Source organism: Pararge aegeria, chromosome 2 (assembly GCF_905163445.1).
Source record: "Pararge aegeria chromosome 2, ilParAegt1.1, whole genome shotgun sequence".
In the NCBI taxonomy this organism is placed as follows: domain Eukaryota; kingdom Metazoa; phylum Arthropoda; class Insecta; order Lepidoptera; family Nymphalidae; genus Pararge; species Pararge aegeria.
In genome coordinates, this window is record NC_053181.1 from 1,971,817 (window position 1) to 1,996,549 (window position 24,733).

The 24,733-nt window shown below is 35.7% G+C and overlaps 1 protein-coding gene across 2 annotated transcripts in view; it reads right to left on the bottom strand.

Moving 5' to 3' along the window:
- Positions 1–24,733, bottom strand: part of LOC120628986 (rho GTPase-activating protein conundrum) — a 93,437-nt gene that overhangs the window by 46,607 nt on the left and 22,097 nt on the right. The window contains exon 2 of one of the 2 annotated variants that reach the window (XM_039897706.1): positions 24,515–24,662. In XM_039897706.1, coding sequence (XP_039753640.1) covers positions 24,515–24,662 — 148 coding nt within the window. Of the gene's footprint in view, positions 1–24,514; positions 24,690–24,733 lie in introns of those variants that run through there. The other variant, XM_039897698.1, reaches the window with a different exon arrangement.

Sequence of the window (24,733 nt, forward strand, 5' to 3'; positions counted from 1 at the left end):
ACGGTCTTAGTCTTACTTGTAGTGGTATTAAAAAGTACTGTCGCAAAGTAGTCGCTAGGACCGCCAGGCAAAGCTGAAGTAATTAGAGCTTTAAGTCCAGCGACATTGGGTCCATTACTGCTCGTAATAATAAATAGTACAGGAATGAGCAAATTACATACTTGCTTTTGAGTCAGTTATTTTTGGTGCCACCAACGCATCTCCAACAGTCAACAGGTAATTACATAAATCTTACAAAAGACAGCTTCTTTAAATAGAGAATGGGATATGAGTTTTGTTCCAATAATAAGTCGTCATGTGACGTCAATGAGAGATCCATCATTAGTCACTAAGAACATCGGTCATTGGCAGTGGCGTGCACAGGGTCTTCATCCAGGGTATGCATAAAGCAGATATATAACATAAAATAGAAAGATTCCCCTCCGATACGAGCTATATAAAATAATTTGGGTATGCAGTGCTTTTATGCATCTATGAAGAGCACGCCACTGGTCATTGGTTGCAACGATACATCTCACTATGCTATAAAATCTGTCATAAATTAATTTCACCTGTACCTGTGCCGTGTGGCGACGGCAGATTAAAATACAGTATATGAGTCATAAAAATCGTTTTGTTTTTATAACTACGTGTTAGCCCTTGATTGCAATGTCACCTAGTAAGTGATGTTGCAATCTGAGATGGTAGCGGGCTAACCTGTTAAGGACTATGGAAGTCATATTCCAAAGCGGTTTCTACGCGACATCGCACCGGAACAATAAAACGCTTAGCGGCACGTCTATATCGGTTGGGTGGTAACTAGATGCAACAGCGGTCATGCAAAAAGGTTGGGAGGAGGTTTTTTAGTCCGTAGGCCGTTGGGCAATGAAGTCGGGCACGCATGGGGCATCCATGAGGATTTTTCCCCCTGCAGTAAAAGGTGAACCTGCCGGGATCCGAACCCGGGACCTCCTACTTCAAACCGCAGTAGTTTGGAAGGTTTGGAGAACACTTTAACCGCCGGATGTGATTAGCCTACTCAGCCCACAAAAAAACGGTCAGCGAAGCTATCATTGCTATCAGACAATCAGATCTGTTTCACCTCCCAAATCCATACATCACCATACCAAGCGAGGTGGCGAAATCTAATTGCATTCTCTTCAGGTACCAAAGTGACACAATGCCCTCGATTCGCTCGTACTTAAGTTTGACCAACTTTTGAATGTGTGTACACGTATACTTCCTTTTTAAAAGGTTTTTTTTTAAATTTAAACTTCCGTGGTCGATTATTATATATATTTTTTTTGATTGGACAGTTCAGGTGGAGTCCGGTCTTTTCGTGGGAACATACGTAGCAAAGCGTAGGTGCTTAGATAGGTTAACCCGATAAACGAACGAAAGAACAGTTTTATTGGCTATCAAAGAAGTTTCAGTGGGTACCTCTCTCTACCTAAGTCACGAAAAACCTAAGTTCCTGAAAACATTTATTTATGATCCTTATAACAAAGTCTTTGTTTGTTATAAAAAAGGGAAACCGAGCATTGAAATGTATGTCACGGATTTTTTTCTGACGAACAGGAAGTACGTAAGATTTGTTTATGATTTAAACAAGTTTGAAAACGTTTTTTGTTCTTCGGTTAAACTTTGTATGCACGTCTCCTATAAGTCATGTATTAAAATGACAAATGGCTGGACGAGTCGTAAACTAGTTGGTGCTAACTTCGTCCGGGTGGAATTGTGTTTTCCTTGACCGTTGAAACAAGTGATGTATTAATTGTTTAAAACGCACATAACTTCCCCCCCCCCATTACGCTAGGAAGATCACACCCAAGCTTTTTTATCGTTTAAATATTCCTTTACGTTATAATAGGACTTTTCTGTGAGCTTACGTTTTATATAAACTTTGAACTTATTGAAAGACATCTCAAAGATTACATTCGGTAATTTGTTATAAAATAATACGCCACTGCTGTTGGGAGAGGATGTTAGTCCACCAGTGGACTGCAGGCTATTGACGATTGATATAAGTTTATTGGAAATAAAGCGGTATATAACAGACACATCACTCAGTCTATACGCAGTTAGTCCCCTCGGCCAATTTACATTTGCACATACCTGCGGTTCACCTACTCGATTCCCCGCACGTACCGCTCGCCGCACGGTATTGTTATAAAAACATAATTCCTCTCACACATCAATGCATACCTTTGCGTTATTTGTGCTAGCCAATCGGCGGTGCATGATTCAAAGCAGAGTTCTCAATGTATATGTACGAGTATATTCCTCCTCGCCGCATCCGACCACAGCAACTCCTTCTAGCAACTATTATGAGCGTAACCGATGTGCTCTAAAGTGACTGGCATAACCACTTTTTGTTTTAAACGTGCGATCACACTGACAGCACGTCAGTACTCCACGAATAATATTGTAATATATGGCCGGTGATTTGGCCTTCATTACGCTGTATATGTATAAAAGCACTGGCTACTCAAAGATTATGAAGTCTTGAGCATTTCGCGAAGATTGGACTATGGAGGTTCGTGATAGAGTTTTTATAAGGTCTGTCCAACGCGTGGGTCATCGAATGCTTGACGTGGACAACGAGTTGATCTACAGAGTGTTTATCCCTCATAAAACAAAGAATTTGAGCATCGTATCTGCAGAGTCGACTTTGATCTCTCTTTGACTTTTAGCTCCTTTAGGACCGAGACGTTAGTCCGAAATTCTGTCCAAGAGATTCCGCAACAGTCAGTTTGTGCAAGTCCTAGAGTAGTCGACATATTGTTTTGGTCGTTATGTTTATTGACTGCAAGTCCTTTAGAGTTGTTGACATATTGTTTTGGTCGTTATGTCTATAGATTGCAAGTCCTTGAGAGTTGTTGACATATTGTTTTGGTCGTTATGTCTATTCATTGCAAGTCCTTTAGAGTTGTTGACGTATTATTTTGGGCGTTTCAAAAACACAGGCCGTATAATTATAGCTACTTGTTGATAACATGTGTTACCGATCAAGTGGCCGCCGAGACCTAGTCGGTAGCAGGTTGTTACCCGTCACGCTCACACGCCTCCCAGTTTTCCCATGGGCTTCCTATCGCACTATGTTATCAGAGGAGCGTGTTGATCCGACTGCATCGCGTTCATACATATGGTTAAAGTGTTTTATACTAATCTAAATAGCCCCGTTAGTTCTTAGCTTCGATTCGATCACGGATTTTCTTATTCAGCTACAAGTTAGCTCTTAAATGCAATCTCACATTGTGATGATCAGAAGAGATCTGTCTAAAGTAACAGAGGCTAATATATAATAACTAATAACTAATAGGCTAATATATATGCATATTTTTCCGTGTCTGGTGTTTATATGTATATTTTAAGTATTTATGTATTTGTTATTCATAAAAATATTCATCAGTTGTCTTAGTACCCATAACACAAGCTACACTTACTTTGGGGCTAGATGGCGATGTGTGTATTGTCCTAGTATATTTATTTATTTATTTATTTATATAAGGTGTAAGGTTGTTCAAAAAAAAATTGGTTGCCTGTAAAGTCGGTATACGGGCGAAAGTTTTACGTGACAACGACTTTGAGTGGTAAAATAATTTTAATGTGAATATTCATTCGTATAGTAGGAAGAAGGATGAAATAATAGTAACAATTTAAAACATTTATTTATACAAAGAATTATATTTAAAACATTAATTTATACAAAGAATCTCGCACTGAATTTCATATTAACAAAATTTTATTTTTACCTTTACACATACATACGTATTTATATACAAATATACATACAATAACTTGCAATACATTTGCGTACAATGAAACAGCGTTTACTACAAAGGGACGCGTGCCTTTCACTTTTTATGTCTGTCTCTCTCGCTCTTAGGCGGGCTAACCATGCCCGAGTGGAAGGGACGCGTGCCTCTCACTCGCTCTCATTGTGAGTGCATAACGTGAGCGGAGCGTAACGCAGTTTCTTGAAGTGTCACCCGGCAAACCAATTTATAAGACGTTGTCACGTCAAAATTCGTTGTATTTTTAGTATGCCTAATAACTTATGAAACATCAAGATTGTCTGTTTGTAGTGACTCTACCACCGGTCCGGAAGGCATATGCTACCGAGAATAAGCCGGCAGGAAACTAGAAAGTTTGCTCTTAGCAACATAATTTTATAATTTAACAATTTTTTTTTCTATCTTGTGTGAGATGAAGCAGGGCAATTTGCTTACAAGTAACCTTGTCATTATCAAATCCATTAATGGTATAGTTATATTGATGCGATGATAGCCCAGTGGGTACTTCACTTCACTTTCGTGGGGGAGAGTTCGAATCACGGCATGCACCTGAGTAAACCTGCATACCTGAGAGTTCTCATAATGTTCTCAAAGGTGTGTGAATTCCACCAATCCGCACTGGGGCTTTTGCATTGTGGGAGTGTGCCGTGTTGATATGATGGTGATGGTAGTTATATGTAAACCATTGCTAATGGGTTTCTACCCGGCATTGTATCAGACAGCTCAATTGACGCCATCCATCGCCTTTACACAGAGCAACAGTTTACAGCTTATGCTACGTCCCGCAACATGCCATCCTCTGTACATCGATTTAGGGTGTAGGTTTTAAGCCTCATGACCTGCAATTACACCGGCAACTGCGCCCTTCAGACCGGAACACAGCAGCTGCTTCGCGCGAGAAAAAAGTCTAAATATCAAAAATATCCGAATTGCCCCGGGTTTTGAACCAGGGACCTTCCATTTATATAAAACACAACGCTCGCCACTAACTACTGAGCTAAGGAGGTCAAGCGATTTTTTTTTATTGCTCTACATAATCTAACCTCACTTATCAAAGGTAAAACTTATTGCTTAATACTATTTTATTGACTTATACCGAGCTGATGCAATTATAACATGTTTAGACGTTATCAGATAAATGTAGGTAAATGGAGCATGCTATTATGTAATTTATGGTATGGTGTGTTTAAATACCTACTACATATATATTGAAAACTAGAATTAAAGCGAAAATATAAACATAGCGTAGGTAGACCCCCGGCACCGTGTTTGATTACCAGCAGGGGCAATAAGGGAATTTATAATTTTAAATTTTCTCGATTTTAATTTGGTGGGAGGCTCTTAGGCCGTGGCTAGTTACCACCCTACCGACAAAAACTTGCCAAGTCATTTAGCGTTCCGATAAAATGTCACGTAGAACTAATATGGCTTATAACAGCATCTTAGACTGAATCATAACTTATCATCTGGTAAGGCAAGGGTTTACTTCTAGTAGTAAAAAAACCTAATTTGAAGCTGGCATGTTGAGCTTATATCTGGGGGAGTTGGGGACCTATAAAGTGACGTTTAAATTACCTCAAGTAATCTAAACTCGGCGTCCTCCATACACAAAGTCACGGACGGTAAACATGTGAGGCCCTGAGCACTATCTCATATTACGTCTTTATAAGCTTTAAGTAAGCCAACTGCCTTGTTAGTCAAGTGGTTAGTATGTGCGACTAGAGATTACGAGATCATGGATTCGATTCTCATGACGTGCAATACGGTAAGGTATAGGATATTGATGAAAATCATCATGCTATCTTGTAGCCCATGTTTTAGCCCAGTGGGTAAGAGCTCGAGTTCACTTTAAAATAATTAATAATATCACTTGCTTTAACGGTAAGGGAAAAAATCTTGAGGAAACCTGCATGCCTGAGAGTTCTCCATAATGTTCTCAAAGGTGTGTGGAGTCCCCCAATCCGTACTGGGCCAGCGTATTGGACTACGGCCTTAACCCCTTCTCATTGTGGGACCCGTGTCCTGTAGTCGGTCGGTGTTGGGTTATATATAATGGGTTTATATGATGATGATGATCTTGTAGTAACGAAATTGGAGTTGTCGAGTTGTCTGCCTCGAAGATCATTTTAAGCTGGCGTATGATTGAAATCCTCGAAGTTCCAAACCGAAATGGAGTCTTTGGGTCAATGCTTTCATTTATAAGCAGAAGAACCACGAGGCCTGAATAGATTGGTGATTATATTTCTATACTAACATCTTGTACTCACTCGGTATATATGACATAATAACTTAATCGGCGAATATAGCCACATATTCTTACCTTTAGCCTTCCACAGTAAATGGGTTATCCAACACTGTAAGAGTTTTTCAATTCTGACCTCCGGTTCATTTGAAACATGTTCGACGCTTTCTTTATATTAGGTATGAACTCGCCCGACACTCGGTGCGATCCCACCAATCTACGGCCGCTAATCGCTAAGCCTATATTCTCAATTCTATGAACGCAATCCAATATCAATTAGAAAATAAGAAGCAACAATATTTGTAGACAGTGGACTCAGTCTCACGAGTCTCTCGGAAACAAAGGAGCACTTTCACGTGGGAGCCGACACTCCACATTGTTCCGATGAAACAAATATGAGCCATGAAAACAGGCGTGACAATAACTTCATACAATCATTGTTTAATTGTAACAGTAATTTATGATAATTATTTTATTTTCCACTGTTTATTGATATAACTTCCTTTCCATTTCCAATCTTTTAAACCTTGTTTATTAAACAGGTCATGTTAGTTTGAAAGCGTTAAAAACTTCTTGTTTTTAAACATAGCCTAGAATTCAAATAGAACATCATCTGGTCATAAATGGGAATGGTTTAACATATTTATTTATTTTTTACATTTCGTTAGTACGGCAGGGCCACTTACACTAACTTGATGCAACTATATAATTTACTAGCTGTTGCCCGCGACTTCGTCTGCGTTTGATTTTATTTTTAAAAGTATTCAGTATCGCTAAGCCTTAAATGAGTATAGTAGTTATATATATATATATACATATATATATAACATGTGACTGTCAATCAATTAAAGACAAATAATTTGCAATAAAATAAATTTGCGACTATAATTAAAGATCTAAGCTATCCTATCTTTTAAGTTGGACCAGACTGCTCACGGTGTGCCAATTTAATTTAAAATCGGTTAAGTAGTTTAGGAGTCCATCGCGGACAAACATCGTGACAGGAGATTTATATATATTAAGATAGATAACTATAAGACAAAAAAATGAATGAAAGATGACATTAAACATTATAAAAGACATGATATTAGTTTAGTGTACTTGGTAGGTAACTCTGCGAATATTGATGTAAAAGTTATTGAATATTCTCAGAGTACCTCAACAATTCACGGAACAATTATAATTAGGTTACTATTGCTTACTTGAATAGTTTATATTCACTCTTAGTTGTTAGGAAGTGGGGAAATCATATACCGGAAGGCATTACAAATCTTCGCGGTGTGTGCTAGGTATAAAGAAAAGTGCTTCATAAACAGTCCATTGGTTAACAACTTCGAAATAGAAAAACTTTAAGATTATGTGACAGAAAGTATAAGTATAAGAAGAAATTAAATAGTTCTTTGATTACTGGTAGCCTGGTAACCAAAGAGTAGATTTTTCCTAAATTCCAACTTTCATATCGATCTAAAGTTTAGCTGTAGTTTTAAGGTATAGATTGAATAATCGTAGATGGTGGTTACAGCCACATTTCGACATTCAGTCAGTCAGGGCAGGCGATTGAGTAAGGATGCAAAGTTCTCGAATCATCAACAATTCGATTAATAAAATCCTAACCCTGTTTCTCAACTTGTTATCTAAACAAAATTAATTAAAAAATAAACTTTTTATCAGAACGCGATTGTCGTGATTACCGCCAGAATTAATGTTTTTTATCTGTGGTCCTCTTAGTTTTTGAATGAAAGTCTTACCGTCTATTGTCTATGCTCTGCCGCGACTGATTCAGATAAGATTTGATAACGGCTGTGGAACTGAGCAGTCAGTTGTTTGAATGGGAAATTCGGTGCTTTGTATTTTGAGAGTTGAAACACTGTATTATTAAGAAAATTCATGACATGACAATTGTTGCTAAAATCTTGGAAAATCTATTGCATCCTCTGTCAAACCCTTCCTTCCTCCATTATATTCTGGCAAACGGTAATGGCATAAGCGATTACTGCCAAGGCCGGACGCCATGACATTTACCACTGGTACGTAATTACCATCAGTTCTTGTTAAAACTTAACGGCTGTTTCAAGGTTTATTTATGTCGTTTCCGCTTCAAAATGCTTATTTTTGCCAAAGACGCTTATATGTTACTATGGCTCGTGGGACATTTTTGAAGGTATCCATGAAAACTATGCGCGCGTTCTACATCCGCATTTTTAAGGTTTTATATAAATAAAGCCGTGTGAAGCATCAAAAACCACTCCACTTTAGAATGGTTACTCGAACAAAGGGCTAGCCCGTCTAATTCTCTAAACATTCCCCATAAAATGGGAAAATGGGAAAAAGTTTTTGAGCTAGCAACATTGCGCGAGTGTAAAGTGAGACGTGCGCGGGGCGTTTTCACTGTTTTCGGGCACAATACACTGCATACAATAATGGCTGAATGAGGATTCTGTACGTTCTTAATTCATTGAAATTCTTAATTCGAGAAGAACAAGACGAAGAACACACGGGTTGTTTTTTTTGGATACAAAGTAGCCTATGATACTCTCCGTCTTTTGAATTATACTATGGCAAAAAATAAGTCAATAGGTTGCCAATTAGCGCGACTGTAAGGGCGTAAAGACAAACAAACAAACACACTTTCAAATTTATAATATTTAGCTAGAATTATTATTATTGCGTATAAAAAAATGTATAAACCACACCATAAACATTTGTTATGGCTGCCGTAAACTTTTATTGTATCTCCTTCAAACTAAACGATCTCTCGGACCAACACAGTTTGAGGCGCGTATAACCGTGCATAGTTCTAAACCGTATGTAAATACAGATAATAGGAAGTAACAGTTCACAAACACGTCCGATAGCCAATATCGAGACCGTTAGCCGTACGGCCTTTTACAGTGCAGCCTTAATAATATAACGCACCTCAATATAACAAATTCCTCGATTTGAAAAAGTCTTCGGAATCCCCTTGAATGGTCCATATAGAATATACCTTTGCTTAAATTTTTTGCAAATACAAAGCCTCTTTTTATTTTTACGAAGGCCGATGGAGGCCGTGGGTTCGATTTCCAAAATTGGAAAATGTTTGGGTGATTAATGTTTTTTAGTGTTTAGTAGTTTGGTTGAATGTTTATCCGTATTCTATAAGTATTAATGTATATTTTATTCATAAAAAATATTCATCAGTTATCCTGGTACCTATAAAACAAGCTTCGCTTACTTTGGGGCTAGATGGCGACGTGCGTATTGTCGTAATATATTTATTTAATAGCGATGTATAAATTGTTAATATTCACCAAATATCACATGTCGAAACCTGTGTGTATGTAGTTATTTGAATGTACGTTTATAATAATTTTACACCACCTATTTTTCCTCGCTCTTGTTGTACTAATCCTAAGGTTGCCTGGCAGAGATCGCTTTTAAGCGATAAGGCCGCCTTTTGTATTCTACACCGGGTTTTGTGTTACTCGCTATTCGTCCTTTATTTTCCTAACTGTGTAGTGGTTTACAAATAAAGAGTTTAAATAATAATAAATAAAACATACACAATAAACATAACGGCATTCTCAAAGCATTAATAAATAGATACGACTCTCCGATTTACAGGCTTTATATTAAACTCCACGTTCAGCTGCCAGGAGGTAGACATTGTAATTTGTAACTTTTTGTATATTCAATATTAATATTTCATGTACTTAAGTTTTTTTTTTAATTTATAATATAAGTTTTTATCTTAATTTAGTTTAGTTTTTAATTATTCTGTTATATATAATAGTGTAGATGGGTCATAGTTACCAAATAAAAAAAAATATTATTATTATTATTATCATAGACAATTAAATTAACTAATAAATGACTATTTTAGTAAATTTGTCATTATGTCACAGAGTATTTTGTTATGAGCAAAAGCAGTAGAGATTGGTTATATTATATATTCGTGCTCCAGAAATGGACTATTCATGCTGTATGGGTAATACTACCACCATGATAATTTCTGCCGCTAAGCAGCATTGTTGCAATGCTGTGTTCCAGTCTGCTGACGGGCGTGGTTCCTAGATTTATACTACAAAAATAACTCAGAAACGAATTCAATCAAATTTTTTTACCATCATAAACGTTGATAGTAAAAAACAGACATTATGTCTGTTAATGGTAGTACACCTACAAGTAAGTTAATTGCAGAACACAATCGAAATTTAAAAATAGAACTAAAATTATTGAACCTTGACCCAAACTTATTTTCTTATATGACAAAAACAGTTAACAATCGAAATAGACCATGACTCAATAAAATTTAAATTGAACTAATTAAAATCATTCCCCCAACAAGGTCTTTGCGATATTACATATTAAAAACATTGTTATTTTGAACTTTAATGCCTTGAAATAGATACCTAATATAGGTACCATTAGTGTCCATTAAAACGGCCTACATGTCATAAAAGCAGAGGCGTACGTAAACGCTTTTCTCAGGGATGTCACGCACACATTTAGTTTATATCCTTCTTGAATTAGATCACTCAGTATTATTTAATAAATAATTACACAAATTAAACATAACATAACTAAATAAAAATGGATGTATCCAAAAATATAGATATATAAATATAGATTTTTGGATACATCCAAATTCATAAACATAACTAATTCTAGACTTAAAGTGCTAACGAGATTTTGATTTTAATCGGTTTATCAATTAAACTACTTGAAAAGGGTCAAATTATATTTTACAATAAGCCTAAAAATTTAAAGAACAAAATGCCCAGCGCTAAATGGGATTTTTTTATTGAACACTCAAAACCGATTATGACATAACATTTTATAATGTTTTATAATGCTTAATGTCATCTTTCATAAATTAGTCTTATAGTTGTCCATTAATTATCTAGTTCTATCTAGTTAGTGTAAGCGGCCCTGCCGTACTAACAAGATGTAAAATAAATAAATAAATAACAAAACATAAGACGAACAACCAATAAAGTAAAACTAGTCTCTCTCCAACACATGCGTGCTGAATGATGAAATGTTTTCCTAAATAAGTTTACGGTAATTTAGAAGTAACCGTTTTACGAGAATTTGCTAATATACAGAGTATTTGACAGTGACAGTAAATAAAAACATGAGGTGTATTTAAGTACAGGCGTTAGAAGTTGTGCCTTTTTGGCGTAGCAAAAATAAAAACCTTTTCAAAAATTTTGAGTAACGACACTGACAATAGAAAGAAGGTATTTAATACATTGACAATTTTATTATAACGCTAATTAGATATCTCATTAACGGACCATCAAGTTTAACTGCTATACTAAACTTACTATAGCTAACTGCAGGGTGGGGGTGTTTTTGTAACGGTGTGCGCGTGCATCGTAAAAAGTGAGCTGGCGGACGATGTATTCCCCTCTCACTCGGTTTCGCGACTACCTTCATCCTGTTAAAATCGTGTAACCATGTGCGCGCGCATTTCGTTACATCGTATAATTTCACTCCCATTATTTTTTCCTAACGCCTCTAAAGAAGTATAACTTCAAAAATTTACTAACTCAAAATCAAAGCACACTGAGATGTTATAAGAGGCAGCCCTGAGCCCTAGTGTACACAATAACAAATTACAATAATAATTTGTAAGTAGGCCGGTTCCCAGGACGTGACAGGCCACAGACAAAAACTGGACATTGAGCTCAGAGCTCTCAATTATACTACCTACTCGATTTTAATGATATGTGCGTGGGCTTTTTTTTTGTGGGCAACGACAAACTATCCCGGTTATTATGACTAACATGAGATAATCATCGACAAAGCCCGCCAACCCCTTATGCTCTAACTAAACATTTTTTTTTATTCCTCTACAATTGAGCCCGTTTGTTAGGGAAGGTTAGGTAAGGTAATACCCTAATTGTTTTCTATGCGGCCTCTTACCGAAACGCTAATCGCTCGGCGGGACGTCCTTGTTGGTACCACCCTACCCTACTAGCCACGGGTGAAGCCCGAGAAAATTTAAATATTATAAATTCCCAATTTTTCCCTGATGGGAATCGCACTCGGACTTCCCACTTATATTCAGCACAGCACAAGGAAGTAGTTAAAATCGTTGCGTTCATTAATCTTTTTTTCTCAGTTTTTATTAGCTACTAGCGTACCCAGCCCGCTTCGCCGGGCTAGATTTTGCTTTATTTTATTTAAACAATAAACTTACATCATTACATTTTTTAATTTGAGTCTCATAATATGTTAAATCATTTATTTCTCTCCCTATTCATTCTCTTCTATTCTCTTCTCGAGCGGGTGAAGATCATTATACACCCAAATACACCCAACAATAGAATATCATCATAGTAAATAAAAGATGTATTTGACAGTTTGACAATTCAAAAATAGGAGTGCTCCGATCGTCACTAAACTTTACAGGATTACTCGCCAGGTCAATCCGGAGATTCTCTGAAAGTTTCATTAAAATCGGTCCAGCCGTTTCGGAGCCTATACGAAACATACCCGCACACTTTCTCTTTTATATAAATAATAATAAAGAAATAAAAATAGATTATTATTATGTTTTAGCAGTCCATATTTTATTTATTAAATTTTGCTTGAACATTGTACAAAAAACATAGATTTTATGCGTAATTCATGATCCACATATTCAGCCAAGATTAGCGTGCAAAAATCATTAACATTATTTTAAAAATTGCGTTCCGAGTCAAGTGACCTAAGTACCGGAGGTGAATCTTCCATGATGTCACCAAGATATACGTGTAACTACTGAGGTCAACAACATTTGTTATCCGCAGACGGTTATTTTACAGGAAAATACTCTTTTTACAGATGTATTAAAACGTTATCGGATGTTCGTTTAACTTGTTTTGTACAACTAAGTTAGGTTTGAACTTATTACTTTTTTATATCATTGCATAAATATCTACAATGTATATAATTGACCGGATAATCGGATATCGAATATTTTCCGTTCAATAAAATTAAAATGAGTAGCAAATTTTTTTTCGCATAGGATCGGCCTGGCTGTTCATCGTAGAAACGCAGGACTTCTTATAGCTTAGGTTAAATTATGAGTAAAGCCCGTAAACCCGCATTGGAGGAGCATGGTGGGTCTATATACTGTAACGTTAATCGGCTGATCATGATGATATTATTATTTTTATTCAGACACATTAACTTATTTCAGGACAGAAGAGAACTCTGATACTATAACCGATACTTTTACTACCATATATTAGGAATAAAAAAACTAATGGTAACCATTACCGGCCCGGAGATTTGATCGAAGTGATAACGAATGAATATGTAGTAGGTAATTGGTTTGCGAATTTGTTTAATGAACTATCGTGGTTACCGGTACCTATAGGGGAAGGAAAACGTAAACGTGGCAGATCGAAATATGTAACTTAGAAACAATTCCAAAGAGCAAATTGAAGATCGCAGTACCTACTGGAAGGTCAATTTACGCCCGAAATTAATAATCAATAAGTATAATCCAAAATTTTCCGCTAAAAACTTTAAAAAGCTAATTTTTTTTTAATTTTTTTTTTTTTTTTATTTGGGACAGAAAACACTTACATATTACAACATTAGCTCTTAAATTTAACAAAAAGAAAAAAATGGGGTTAATATGTAATTCACAACACTATCCACATATATTGTAAGGAGCAGTAGGGCGATACGATGTAGATACAAGTAACACTTACTGTGACAGATAATATTAACTGTAGGTACCTAAAGTACCTAATCAAAATTTTCCTACTCTTCCTGTAGATAAAAAAAGGTGGCCGGATTCCCCCTGTGCCCAAATGTGGGGTTGCCGGTTACTAACCTCTCATCAGTTATTTGATAATATGTTGTTCTTCTTTTTCTTTTGCTTTTTTTTGGCTTTTAGGTGTGCCAAATCGGCACGTTACATTTTGCCAATGTCACGTATACTTGGAAGATCCACAAAGATGATTGTCAAAAAATTTTATAGGTATGTAAGCTTATTTTATTCTGTATATTCGCGATAGGTCAATGAGTTTAATATCTATTAATCACTTCTAAATATCAGATGAGGGATAGACTAATGTCTCAACAAAATAAATAGGTAAATTAACATCGGACGTTAGAGATAAAACAGATCTTATTATTAAGATGCCTGAGGACCTGATCAGGGGAGCCCGTGTTTTTTTCTCTTAGATAATCTCTATAGCCCCATAACTCAGAAACGGGATCTGATGGTTAGTTAGAGGTTTTTTGCGACGTGGAATGTAACGGTGGCTGCTTAATTTGTGGGCCGGTCGCCATGTAGCGGACCCTTGGCGCCGAGACCTTGGTGACCTTGATATCAACTGGTTTGTTTTAGTGCTTGAATACCTAACTATTTAGGATCATCAGATACTTTCCATAACGATACACTTTTGTCTGGTGGGAGTAATTTTTTTTTTGGTGTGCAATAAAGAGTTTATAGAAAAAGTTTGACTGGCACCTAGCCTTAAGCGTTTCACGGGGTACTCGTGCAATCCTTACTGCATCTGTTTCATAATACCACAGTGAATATAAAGACCGCGATAAGCCTCCATCCGCACAATCTATCTTATTCCATAGCGTTTGTACTGTCACATTCAGCAATTTCCGACCCGCCGCTAAGTGCAGTCGCGCTAATTTATACCGACATTTTATACCGACAATAACACCGGTGTCGGCGTAATAATTCCTATCTATTCATCGGCCGGTCGATAATGGCCGATCTTACGCAACCCGTGAAGCAATAAGTGAATTTGACGGTCATTCGACAGTCGCACTGCACGGATCTCGTGTGGTGATTGCGATTGGTAACTTACTCTTTACTATTAAATTATCGATTGATAGAATGAATGAGTTACTCATTTGATACATGAAGCTTTCATGTCACATTCAAAAACATTGTTTTTGTATTTTGCTCATAGCTTTTTTTTCTGTTCTTCTTTTATTTTAATTGTTAAATTAACAGTAGTTATCAATAAATAAAATAAAACACAATATACAAGCAAATGTACAAGGCAGTTTTTCGGAATTAATGATACAGATGAAATATATATATGGAAGTTCATTATCAGAATTTAGCATTTTTGGGCCGTAGAAACAAAAATGTGCATAGTCTCTGTGATGTTGCGTATGAAATTTAATTAGAAAATAAATCACACATTATTATTACGTGCCTTATGGTTAAAATTCAAACTTTATTTATTTTATGTAGGCCCAAAATAAAAACTTTCGAATTGACAGTCTGTCAGTCGCCTGTCGCGGATTTAAGTAAATAAAGTTTGCTCTTGTTTATTAATAAACGTTACAATATGTTTATATTTTCTTTATAGTATTTGAGATGTAATAAATAATAATAATATTAAATATACTACGACAATACACACATCGCCACCTAGCCCCAAAGTAAGCGTAGTTTGTGTTATGGGTACTAAGATGACTGATGAATATTTTTATGAATTATATATACATAAATACTTAGAAAATACATATTAACACCCAGACACTGAAAAACATTCATGCTCATCACACAAACATTTTCCAGTGGTGGGAATCGAACTTACAGCCTTGGACTCAGAGAGCAGGGTCGCTGCCCACTGCGCCAATCGGCCGTCATATAATATTTTATTACTTGTTTTTTTTCAATGTAAGTAATAAAAATTGGCTCAGTAGGTCATTTTGTCGATACATTTGTATTCCGTGAATGAATGGTGCGAAGTATGGAATAGTTATTTACATAATAAAAATCGTTTGTCACACGAACGCACACATTTTAAAATGTGAAACTAAATAATAAGGCGAAATGTGTTAAGTTTAGAGTACCTTTGAACAAAACAGTCACACGTTACGTAACATTAATGTCCCGCTGTATTCTAGTACCTATTACGTAATTGAATGAGGCTCTAATGATAATGTGTTAGTACGAAACGGAAATGAAATCGAAGAATAATTACAATCAGCCTTCTTTTTGCCTTTTATAATCATTGTCAGTCAGATTGCTATCGACACACGTAATAGAGTCATCACGTAGAGTATTAAATAGAAAGTCCAATAAAAATAGTAGAATCATACCGGTCAAAAGAGAAATTACATGTTCGTTATAGAGCCGATAGTTTTAATAAAAACACGTGTTTATCTCGATGTAATGTCGGCGATCATTACGACATAATTACAGAACAGGCTTCGATGACTTTGACAATCGATAGATATAATATAAAGTACATCAATTAAACAGTTACCTAATATTTTTTTTTATTCCACTACAAGTTAGTCCTTTTCTGCAATCCCGGAGGTCTCGAGTTCGCATGGGCGATTTGGGAATTTATGATTTCTAAATTTACTCTGGTCTGGTGGAAGCTTCGGCCGTGGCTTAGTAACCACCCTACCGACAAATACGAGCCGCTAAGCGATTGTTTTAGATTTAAAAAAAAAACTCACCTGGTGGTAAGTTATGATGCGGATGGTAGCGGGCTAATCTATCCGGGGGTACGGTTGTTATATTAAATCCATATCCTTAATCCGTTTGATCGGGAGATCTTACCGGATTTGCGGCACATCTTTGTCGGAAGGGTGGTAACCACCGAAGGTCGTAGAAATTATAAATTCCGAATTTGCCCTTAACGGGGATCCAACCCAGGAACTTCCCTTATAAGATCACAATTATTCATAAAAATATTCATCAGTTATCTTAGTACCCATAACACAAGCTTACCTTTGTCATAGTAGGTATATTTATTCATCATTTTATGGTTTAACAATCTTTAGAATGTTTCTATTTTGTGAATTTCTTAATGACAAGGTTGCTTGGAAGCATCCGGCTCCGCTTTCAGCTCTCACAAGATAGAAAAATGAATGTTAAAATGTAAAATGTAAATTGTTGATGTTGGAAAAGAGCAACTGCTGAGTTTCTTGCCGGCTTCTTCTCGGTAGAATCTGCCTTCCGAACCGGTGGTAGAGTCACTACAAACGGACAGACTTGACGTTTCAAAAGTGCTTATATTAGGCCTACTTGAAATAAATGAATTATGAATTTTTTTGAGAGATGAGAGGGGAGTGGCCTGCTTCAAAGCAGCCTTTTCGTTAAGGAATTCATCAATCGTGTAGTCACCACCATTGGTTAAATGTGTTTAAATATATTGTTTAAAGATAGATCTAATATTACCTTCGGTATCATGTAATTCAAGCATATCCATCCCCACAAAGGTATTTGTACCTCTCTCAGACGATATGCAGATATCACTAATTTATATCCGTTTCTAGTAAGTCGATTGTTTATATCGACTTTTTGTTAATAACTACTAATGTTTTATTTATTAAGAATATATTATTATAAATATAATGCAATTTGCAAGGCTACTGTAAGTATACCAATTTCTTTAAGTTTAATAATATTGGTAAGAATTCCAAGCGGCAGTTTCGTGCGCCCTTGACCCATAATGCGACCTGCTTCTTCTAGTCCCATAACCTTGAATCCCTCGAGTGAGATGAGCTGAAGCTCACGAATCGACGCCCGGTCCCGTTAGCCAATGTAACGGCGCGGCCGACTGGACGCCAAAGCCACGCTCGAGTGGCGCTACGTCCACTGTGCGTTTGATATGCCATTTTAATTTTACGCCATTTATATGATTATTAATAGAAGAAACAATAAAAAAGTGCGAGTACTTTTTATGTCAATATATGAATAGGTATAGACAAAAGAGTTAAGTACGATTTTCTCTTCTGATTGGGGACCGATTTTCTTTTTAGCGTTCCGCTACCAAAATGGTAAAAAGAACCCTTATGGGCAGCGAACAAAATATTTTTTTTTCTTGGCTGCTTATGTGGATCTTTGTTCGTCTGTCACAATATAGAGGAGTGGTATATAGAGGTTACATTATTAATGTGATCGACTTGAAATGTTTAGCTTGAATGATAATGAAAAAATAAAACAAACAAACGTAAAAGTAGATATTTTTTGTCTATACAACGTGTACTTAAATGAAAACCGAAATAATTCTTAACAGGCTTTAGAGGTACATTATGTACTATCTATGAGATTTATCTGTGAAAACTAAAACCTAATAGTTTTGAGTAAACCACTGCCCGTTTTTACTGAAAGAAATCAGATAGGTACATTCCATCACATGCAAAATTAAAATCATGTGACTTCAGCCACTTTATTACGCGTCGCGTAACGTAGGTAGGTACTATGCTCGTGTCGGTCTTTTACCTTCAATAGGGTTGTCATAAGTAAACAATTAAAACGTTTTGAATTCGTTTATATGGAAAAATAAATCTGCTTCTTTTGATTTAATATTTTTTTAAGGGTGATTCCTTATGAAATATGCACCCTCCAATATTATTTCGTAATTCTGTTACGCGTATATTATATGCATATAACAAATAAACGATTGTTTATAACTAAAACTACGTCACTAACTAGTACATATTTATAAAAATCAGCTCTTTACAAACACAATGTGTTTTCGGATTGATCAAGTTATACATTCATTTATTTAACAAGGCACGGAACCACTATTATATTTTTTATTTATGCTAAGCAGTGTGTTGACTAGCTGAAAATTAAAACAGTACTTTAATAATCGGTCCAACGACCAGCAACCCGATGTACAATAGCTAAAGAGTAGGTAACTGATGAATTAATATGGCGTTTGATGTCTGATTATAACTGTATATATTAATGATGATATATAAATATATTCACATATGATTACATAGGAAAGGTTACATTATTTATTACACTACAAGTAAGTCCTTGACTGCAATCTCACCTGGTGGTAAGTGATAATTCAGTCTAAGGTGATATCAGGCTATCTTGTTAGGGAGTATGGCAGATATATTAAAACCATACCCCTAGTCAATTTCTACGCGACGTACCGCTACTCTAAATCGCTTAGCAGCACGTTTTTGGCTTTAGGGTGGTTACTAGCCACAGCCTCCAACCAGACCAAACCAGAGAACATTCAGAAATAATCAATTCCCAAAATGCCCTTGCTGGGAATCGGACCCGAGACATCCAACCTAAAACCACAGTGCTCTCCACTGTACCAGGGAGATCGTCATAATAGTACACATACGATTACGCAACGATTTAATTTTAATAGGGCACTAAAACAATACTACGTGCGTTATATTACAAAACTTTACAAGTCAGGTATCGAGCAAGCACTTCCTCACCGCCCCAGTGCCATTTAACCGATTACAAAGAGAGTAGTATTGGGTGGGGAGTCGGAGAGCGCCATCAAAGGAAAGGCTTGTGTGCTGAGAAATACCAATCCTCGACGAAATGTCCGGTTTTCTCAACAAACCTGTCGCTGGTAGGGCTACCACTTTCGATAATTCTCTCTATGTATTAGGAAAACAGTTTTCAAATGAAGAGGCCTTAGTCCAGCAGTGGACTGAAATAGGCTGAATCATGATGAAAACAGCTTATCAAAAATAAAATTAAAATAGTAAAACAATTTCTAAAAAAAAATATACGTACTCGTGTTTTGGTATACTCGTATAGTCGGATGCACTTTAAAATGCAAGTTATAATAGACGATCGTAGTGACATTGAAAACCCTTTAAAAGACAAAATTATATGCGTGTTACCGCAATAACCACAATTTGTTGAATAAAGACACGCTTATTAGTCTAAGTTAAAAAGCTAGCCAACCGAAGTTAACGCATTCACAGAGGAAAAAATATAATAATAATATATTATTCTTATAATTTATTATATTCGGATAGATATTCTGAAAAAATTCAAATCATCACAGATTGTACTTCACCTGGGTATGCAGTAAACTACACGGATATCTACTAATAGATTAATTATGCAGTTATTTTGTTTGTCAGTCTGTGCCTTATCTTTGGAAGTACTGAACAGAACCGAAAATAAAGTTTTATGTATTTAGAAAAATATACAGGATTTTTTTTTTTTATTTATCGTTAGAAAAATCGTTGGTTATAACTAGAATATTACATAAGGTAAAATTTACGTCAGGACTTGTTTAAAATACTCACGTTTGACTAAAAAAACCACGTTGAATACAAACAATGACAAACCCGGAACTAATTATTATGTAAAAACTTGGTTTTTTCAATGTTGACAGCCCTTGGCAAAAAGGAATGTGGGTCCAAGGCTGTATGAAAGTGCGATTCCGATTCAATCGACAGCCAACCAAGTGATTAATCGATTGCCCCCAGTCGATGCCAATTTCGAAAATGATTTATTTCATAGTATACTGCTAATATACGAGATAAGGTGCCTTATATCAAAAGTATCGAAAATCTACCTGCCAACTAAAATGTAACTAAATAAGTGTACAGTTTATTGATTATCTGTCAACAATAACATATTAAAAAAAAATGTCTACTGTTTTATTATACCGCACGATGTTTTTCATTTAAAAATGTAACTACCATATTGTTTTTTTCACAAATGAAGATTCTAATTGAGGCAGTAGCATACGCAAACAAATTATACCTTCCTTAATAGACAGTCTACGTGACTGAAAAAACTACCGCGCGAAAACTGAATTATATATTCAGTTCTCAAAGGCGTGTTAAGTCTACCAATGAATACTTGGCCAGCGTGCGACGGCCTAAACCATTTTCATTCTGACAGGAGAACCGTGCCTTGTACTGTATTACAAGGCACGGTACTCCTGTCTCTACTTGGCCGGTAATGGGTTGATACGATGATAGTTTATTTACACATACTCTGACAGATGCTCTGACTGAAGGTACTCACAGTTGCAGTGTGACAAAACACTGCAGAACTATTCCGACTTTATGCCAAGTTTATTTGTAAGGTATTGTTATTGAGTTTGAAGCAAATATAAGAAATGACAGATGGCCCAAGAAGGCTAGCGAACTAATTAAATAATAAATAAATAAAAAAAACGGTTTAATAAACTAGCTGTCTCGGCAAACTTCGTACCGCGGATCTTTTTTTTTGATGAATGTTATATTTTAATACTTATTATATTCCGGACTAAGCGAAATCAAAAAAAAAATATCGGTCCAGCCGCCCTTGAGTTATAAATGGTGTAACTAACACAACTTTCTTTTATATATATAGATAATAATAAATATACTACGACAACAAACACGTCGCCATCTAGTCCTAAAGTAAGCTCGTAAATGACACTTTCGAATTACACGAAAAATATGTACATAATAGTGAGATGATGGCGATAACTACAATCGTATACTTAAAACTCTTGAGTTTTAATGCGTTGTACACAAAACTCGCAAAGATAGAAAAGGTGCTTATAAGAGGTTGTTAAGTACTACGGTCTTAAAATTACCTTGTCATGAGATAGGCATTTGCTTAACGGCATCTAGGCATTTCTGAGAACAAGCCGCTAAGCGAATTGGAAAACAGGTAACAAAATTATTATATGAACGCCAAGATATTCATTTTCCTTATTCAATAGATCTCAGATCTTCGAGTTGGTTGGACATTTTTAGGAGATTTCCGTAAGGCACTACTAATTTTAATGTGAATTTAAAAGTGAATATATCTGTTAATTCAATTATCACGACTAGACTGCAAAACAAAGACACTAAATATACTTTATATTTTTAATGACAAGGTTGCTTGGAAGCATCCGGCTCCGTTTTCATCAAAATTTCAGAAAAATCAATGGTAAAACGTAAATAGTTGATGTGTGAAGACTGCTGAGTTTCTTGCCGGCTCTTTCTCGGTAGAATCTGCCTTCTGAACCGGTGGCAGAGTCAATACAAACAGACAGACTTGACATTGCAAAGCTTATAGGCCTACTTGAAATACAAGAATTTTGAATTTTGGAAATGATTATAAGTATAGATAGTGTCAGGTAATATACAAGCTACAAAATAATTTATGCCCACAGTATACCACAGACTCAGTGGCGTGAATAGAGGGTATGCACAGGGTACGCAGATGATATCAAATCAAGAAAATCTCCTGTACGAGTTATAAAAACTTAAGGGTAGGCTTTTTATAAATAAATAAATAAACTACGACAATACACACATCGCCATCTAGCCCCAAAGTAAGCGTTGCTTGTGCTATGGGTACTAAGTTAAGTGATGAATATTTTTTTTATGAATATAATACACATAAATACTTTTTCAGTGTCTGGGTGTATTAATATACACCTGTATAGTGAAAAACATTAATGTTCATCACACAAACATTTTCCAGTTGTGGGAATCGAACCCACGACCTTGGACACAGAAAGCAGGGTCGCTGCCCACTGCGCCACTCGTCAGTAATTGTATAATTCTTACAATGCCTAAACCAGTATTGATAGACTTAACCGAGTTTGAACTTATCAACATAATGCTTTATTTCAAATCTCTTATCTATCACCTAACTGTTTTGTTTACTTATTTTATTGCAGTTCATTATATACTATTAGCGCAGATACTAGTATCTGCATTAAATAATTTATTAAGTGGCACACCTCGTTTGCTGAATGTCGTACAGGAAATTGTACGCATTTGGAATTGTTTACGTTCTTTGAATTCTTAATCAGCGTTTTCTTTAGGTATAAACATTCAAAACAAATATATTAATGAGGTCATTTTTCGTTTGGTTTTAAAGCATTTTTTATTTCATGTGTGATTATTATTAATAGCTATAATACTAACAATATTGAAATCATTTTGGATTCGTTAGTTTTGTTTTCTTGAGTTGATGGTTTGTTTTTTTGTTTCTTGATTTTTTTGCAACGGTTTTAAGTTATTTCCAATAAATATCTATTGAAGAGTTTGAATAACATCAGCACTTTACACAGCTGAAGGTACTTCAGTAATACAATAAAATCGTATAAAACTCATTATTAAGACCTCCTGCACTTTATAACACGGGTTTGTGCACGCCAAAGACAGTTTGGGAATTTTTATTTTTTTCTGGTCAGATCTGGTTGGGGGGCGATGGCTAAGCATAGCTTGTGATAAACAATTATGGGTACAAAGAGGACGGATGAATATTTTTATGAATAATTTATATAAACACTATAAGTATTACTATAAGTATTATTAACATCCAAACACTGAAAAATACTGAAAAACATACAAACATTTTCCAATTGTAAGAATCGAACCCACGACCTTGGACTCAGAAAGCAGGGTAGCTGCCCACTTCGCCAATCGGCCGTACAATTATAATAAAAAAGATTGTTTAATGAAACCAAAACCGACTCCAATGACCTAGGCCATAAAAATTGTTTTCTAAAAAGTCTTATCATAATCAAAGAGTATAGGTACATTCTTATGGGTTTAATTAAGAGCCTCCTCCTTTTCTGAATTCAAAAAGTAAAATGACTTCGCAATCATTGTGCACGAATAATTTTAGTACCATTAAAAGCACCTAATTAGGTAATTATTATTCTGTTGATTATCGACGTGTGACGAATACTCAAAATAAAGCTTGTAATTATTCACATTAACCCGGTTGATGTGAGTTGCAAAAGAATTGCCAAACTGATAAATTAATTGCGTATAAAATTATACACTAATATAATTGTGGATCCATTAACCGTCTGACGATAGAGATCGGAATGTGGCAACACTGACACTGAGTGAATCAAATGTAAGTGATGTAAAGACTCGCTTATGAATTTCCAGCATAGGTGTGAGGTCTTTAAACTTCAAGACCAGGATGGATTTATCCGATCTTCTGTATGAAGAACGAGATAAGAAGAATGCGAAGGCAATTATGTGATCGCTAGTTAAGCATAATATGCGGCAACTGATACCTTTTTGTTAAATATAAGAGCTTTTTACCTTCTTTTTCAGCCATGAGACAGTTTAAGACATAAAGAAGTGGAAATATATTATCTAGTTAGTGTGATATAAAAACAGAACAAACACAAAAATACGAAAGGTGGCGCGTTTATAAAGTTAACAATGCTTTTTTAGCTTGTTTTTAAATGATTTAAAAGATTTCTCGCAAAAAAATCTATTGTATAGTAGAAATAGTAGTAGTAGCAGTAATATTTTTTTTTTAATTGTCTTAAAAATGCAACGCATTAGTAAAGTTAGTCGGGGTTCGCAATAATTGCAACCATTTCATATAAGAAAAAGAAACAATCATCAGCAATTTCGTCAGTCGTGAATCTAAGATCCCGGATTGAAATGATGCGAGAAGGTAACGTAATGGCCGTCGCAAACTTTGGGATAAAGCCTGTATCGGTCGACGGTCACGGATCTTTTTTGAATTGAAAAAGTTTTGAGCACTTTTTTGATCAGCAAAAATCATGGAACTCGCGTCATCATCCCCGAGCGCTCTCCATGCTATATGTATACTTTGCATATATGTGTACTTTTTACTTGTGTGTACATTTAGTCTTCTTCTATCGGTAGCTCCCATAAATTGCCCCGCATGATTTTTGTTTAGTCTTATTTTGAAGGCTTTTGCAAAACAATACTACTCATAAATCTAATTATTTTTAGATTATTATTGTTATTAAATAACCTAAACATGCTGCATGCCTAGCAGAGAATTCTTAATATGACAACATGCCTTCATAATGATTATCGTCGTCATCGTTGCTATGCGCGGTGCTGATCTGGCGGCACAGGTCTTCGTACTCCGCCCAGTAGGCCGCCAGGGCTGCGGGGTCCGGCGCTCGAGGCGGCAGCGGTAGCGACATGTGCACTTCTGGAGTCTCCTGGAAACATAAAATCAACTTTATCATCCTAAGTAATATTATAGATCGATCATCCTAAGTAATATTATAGA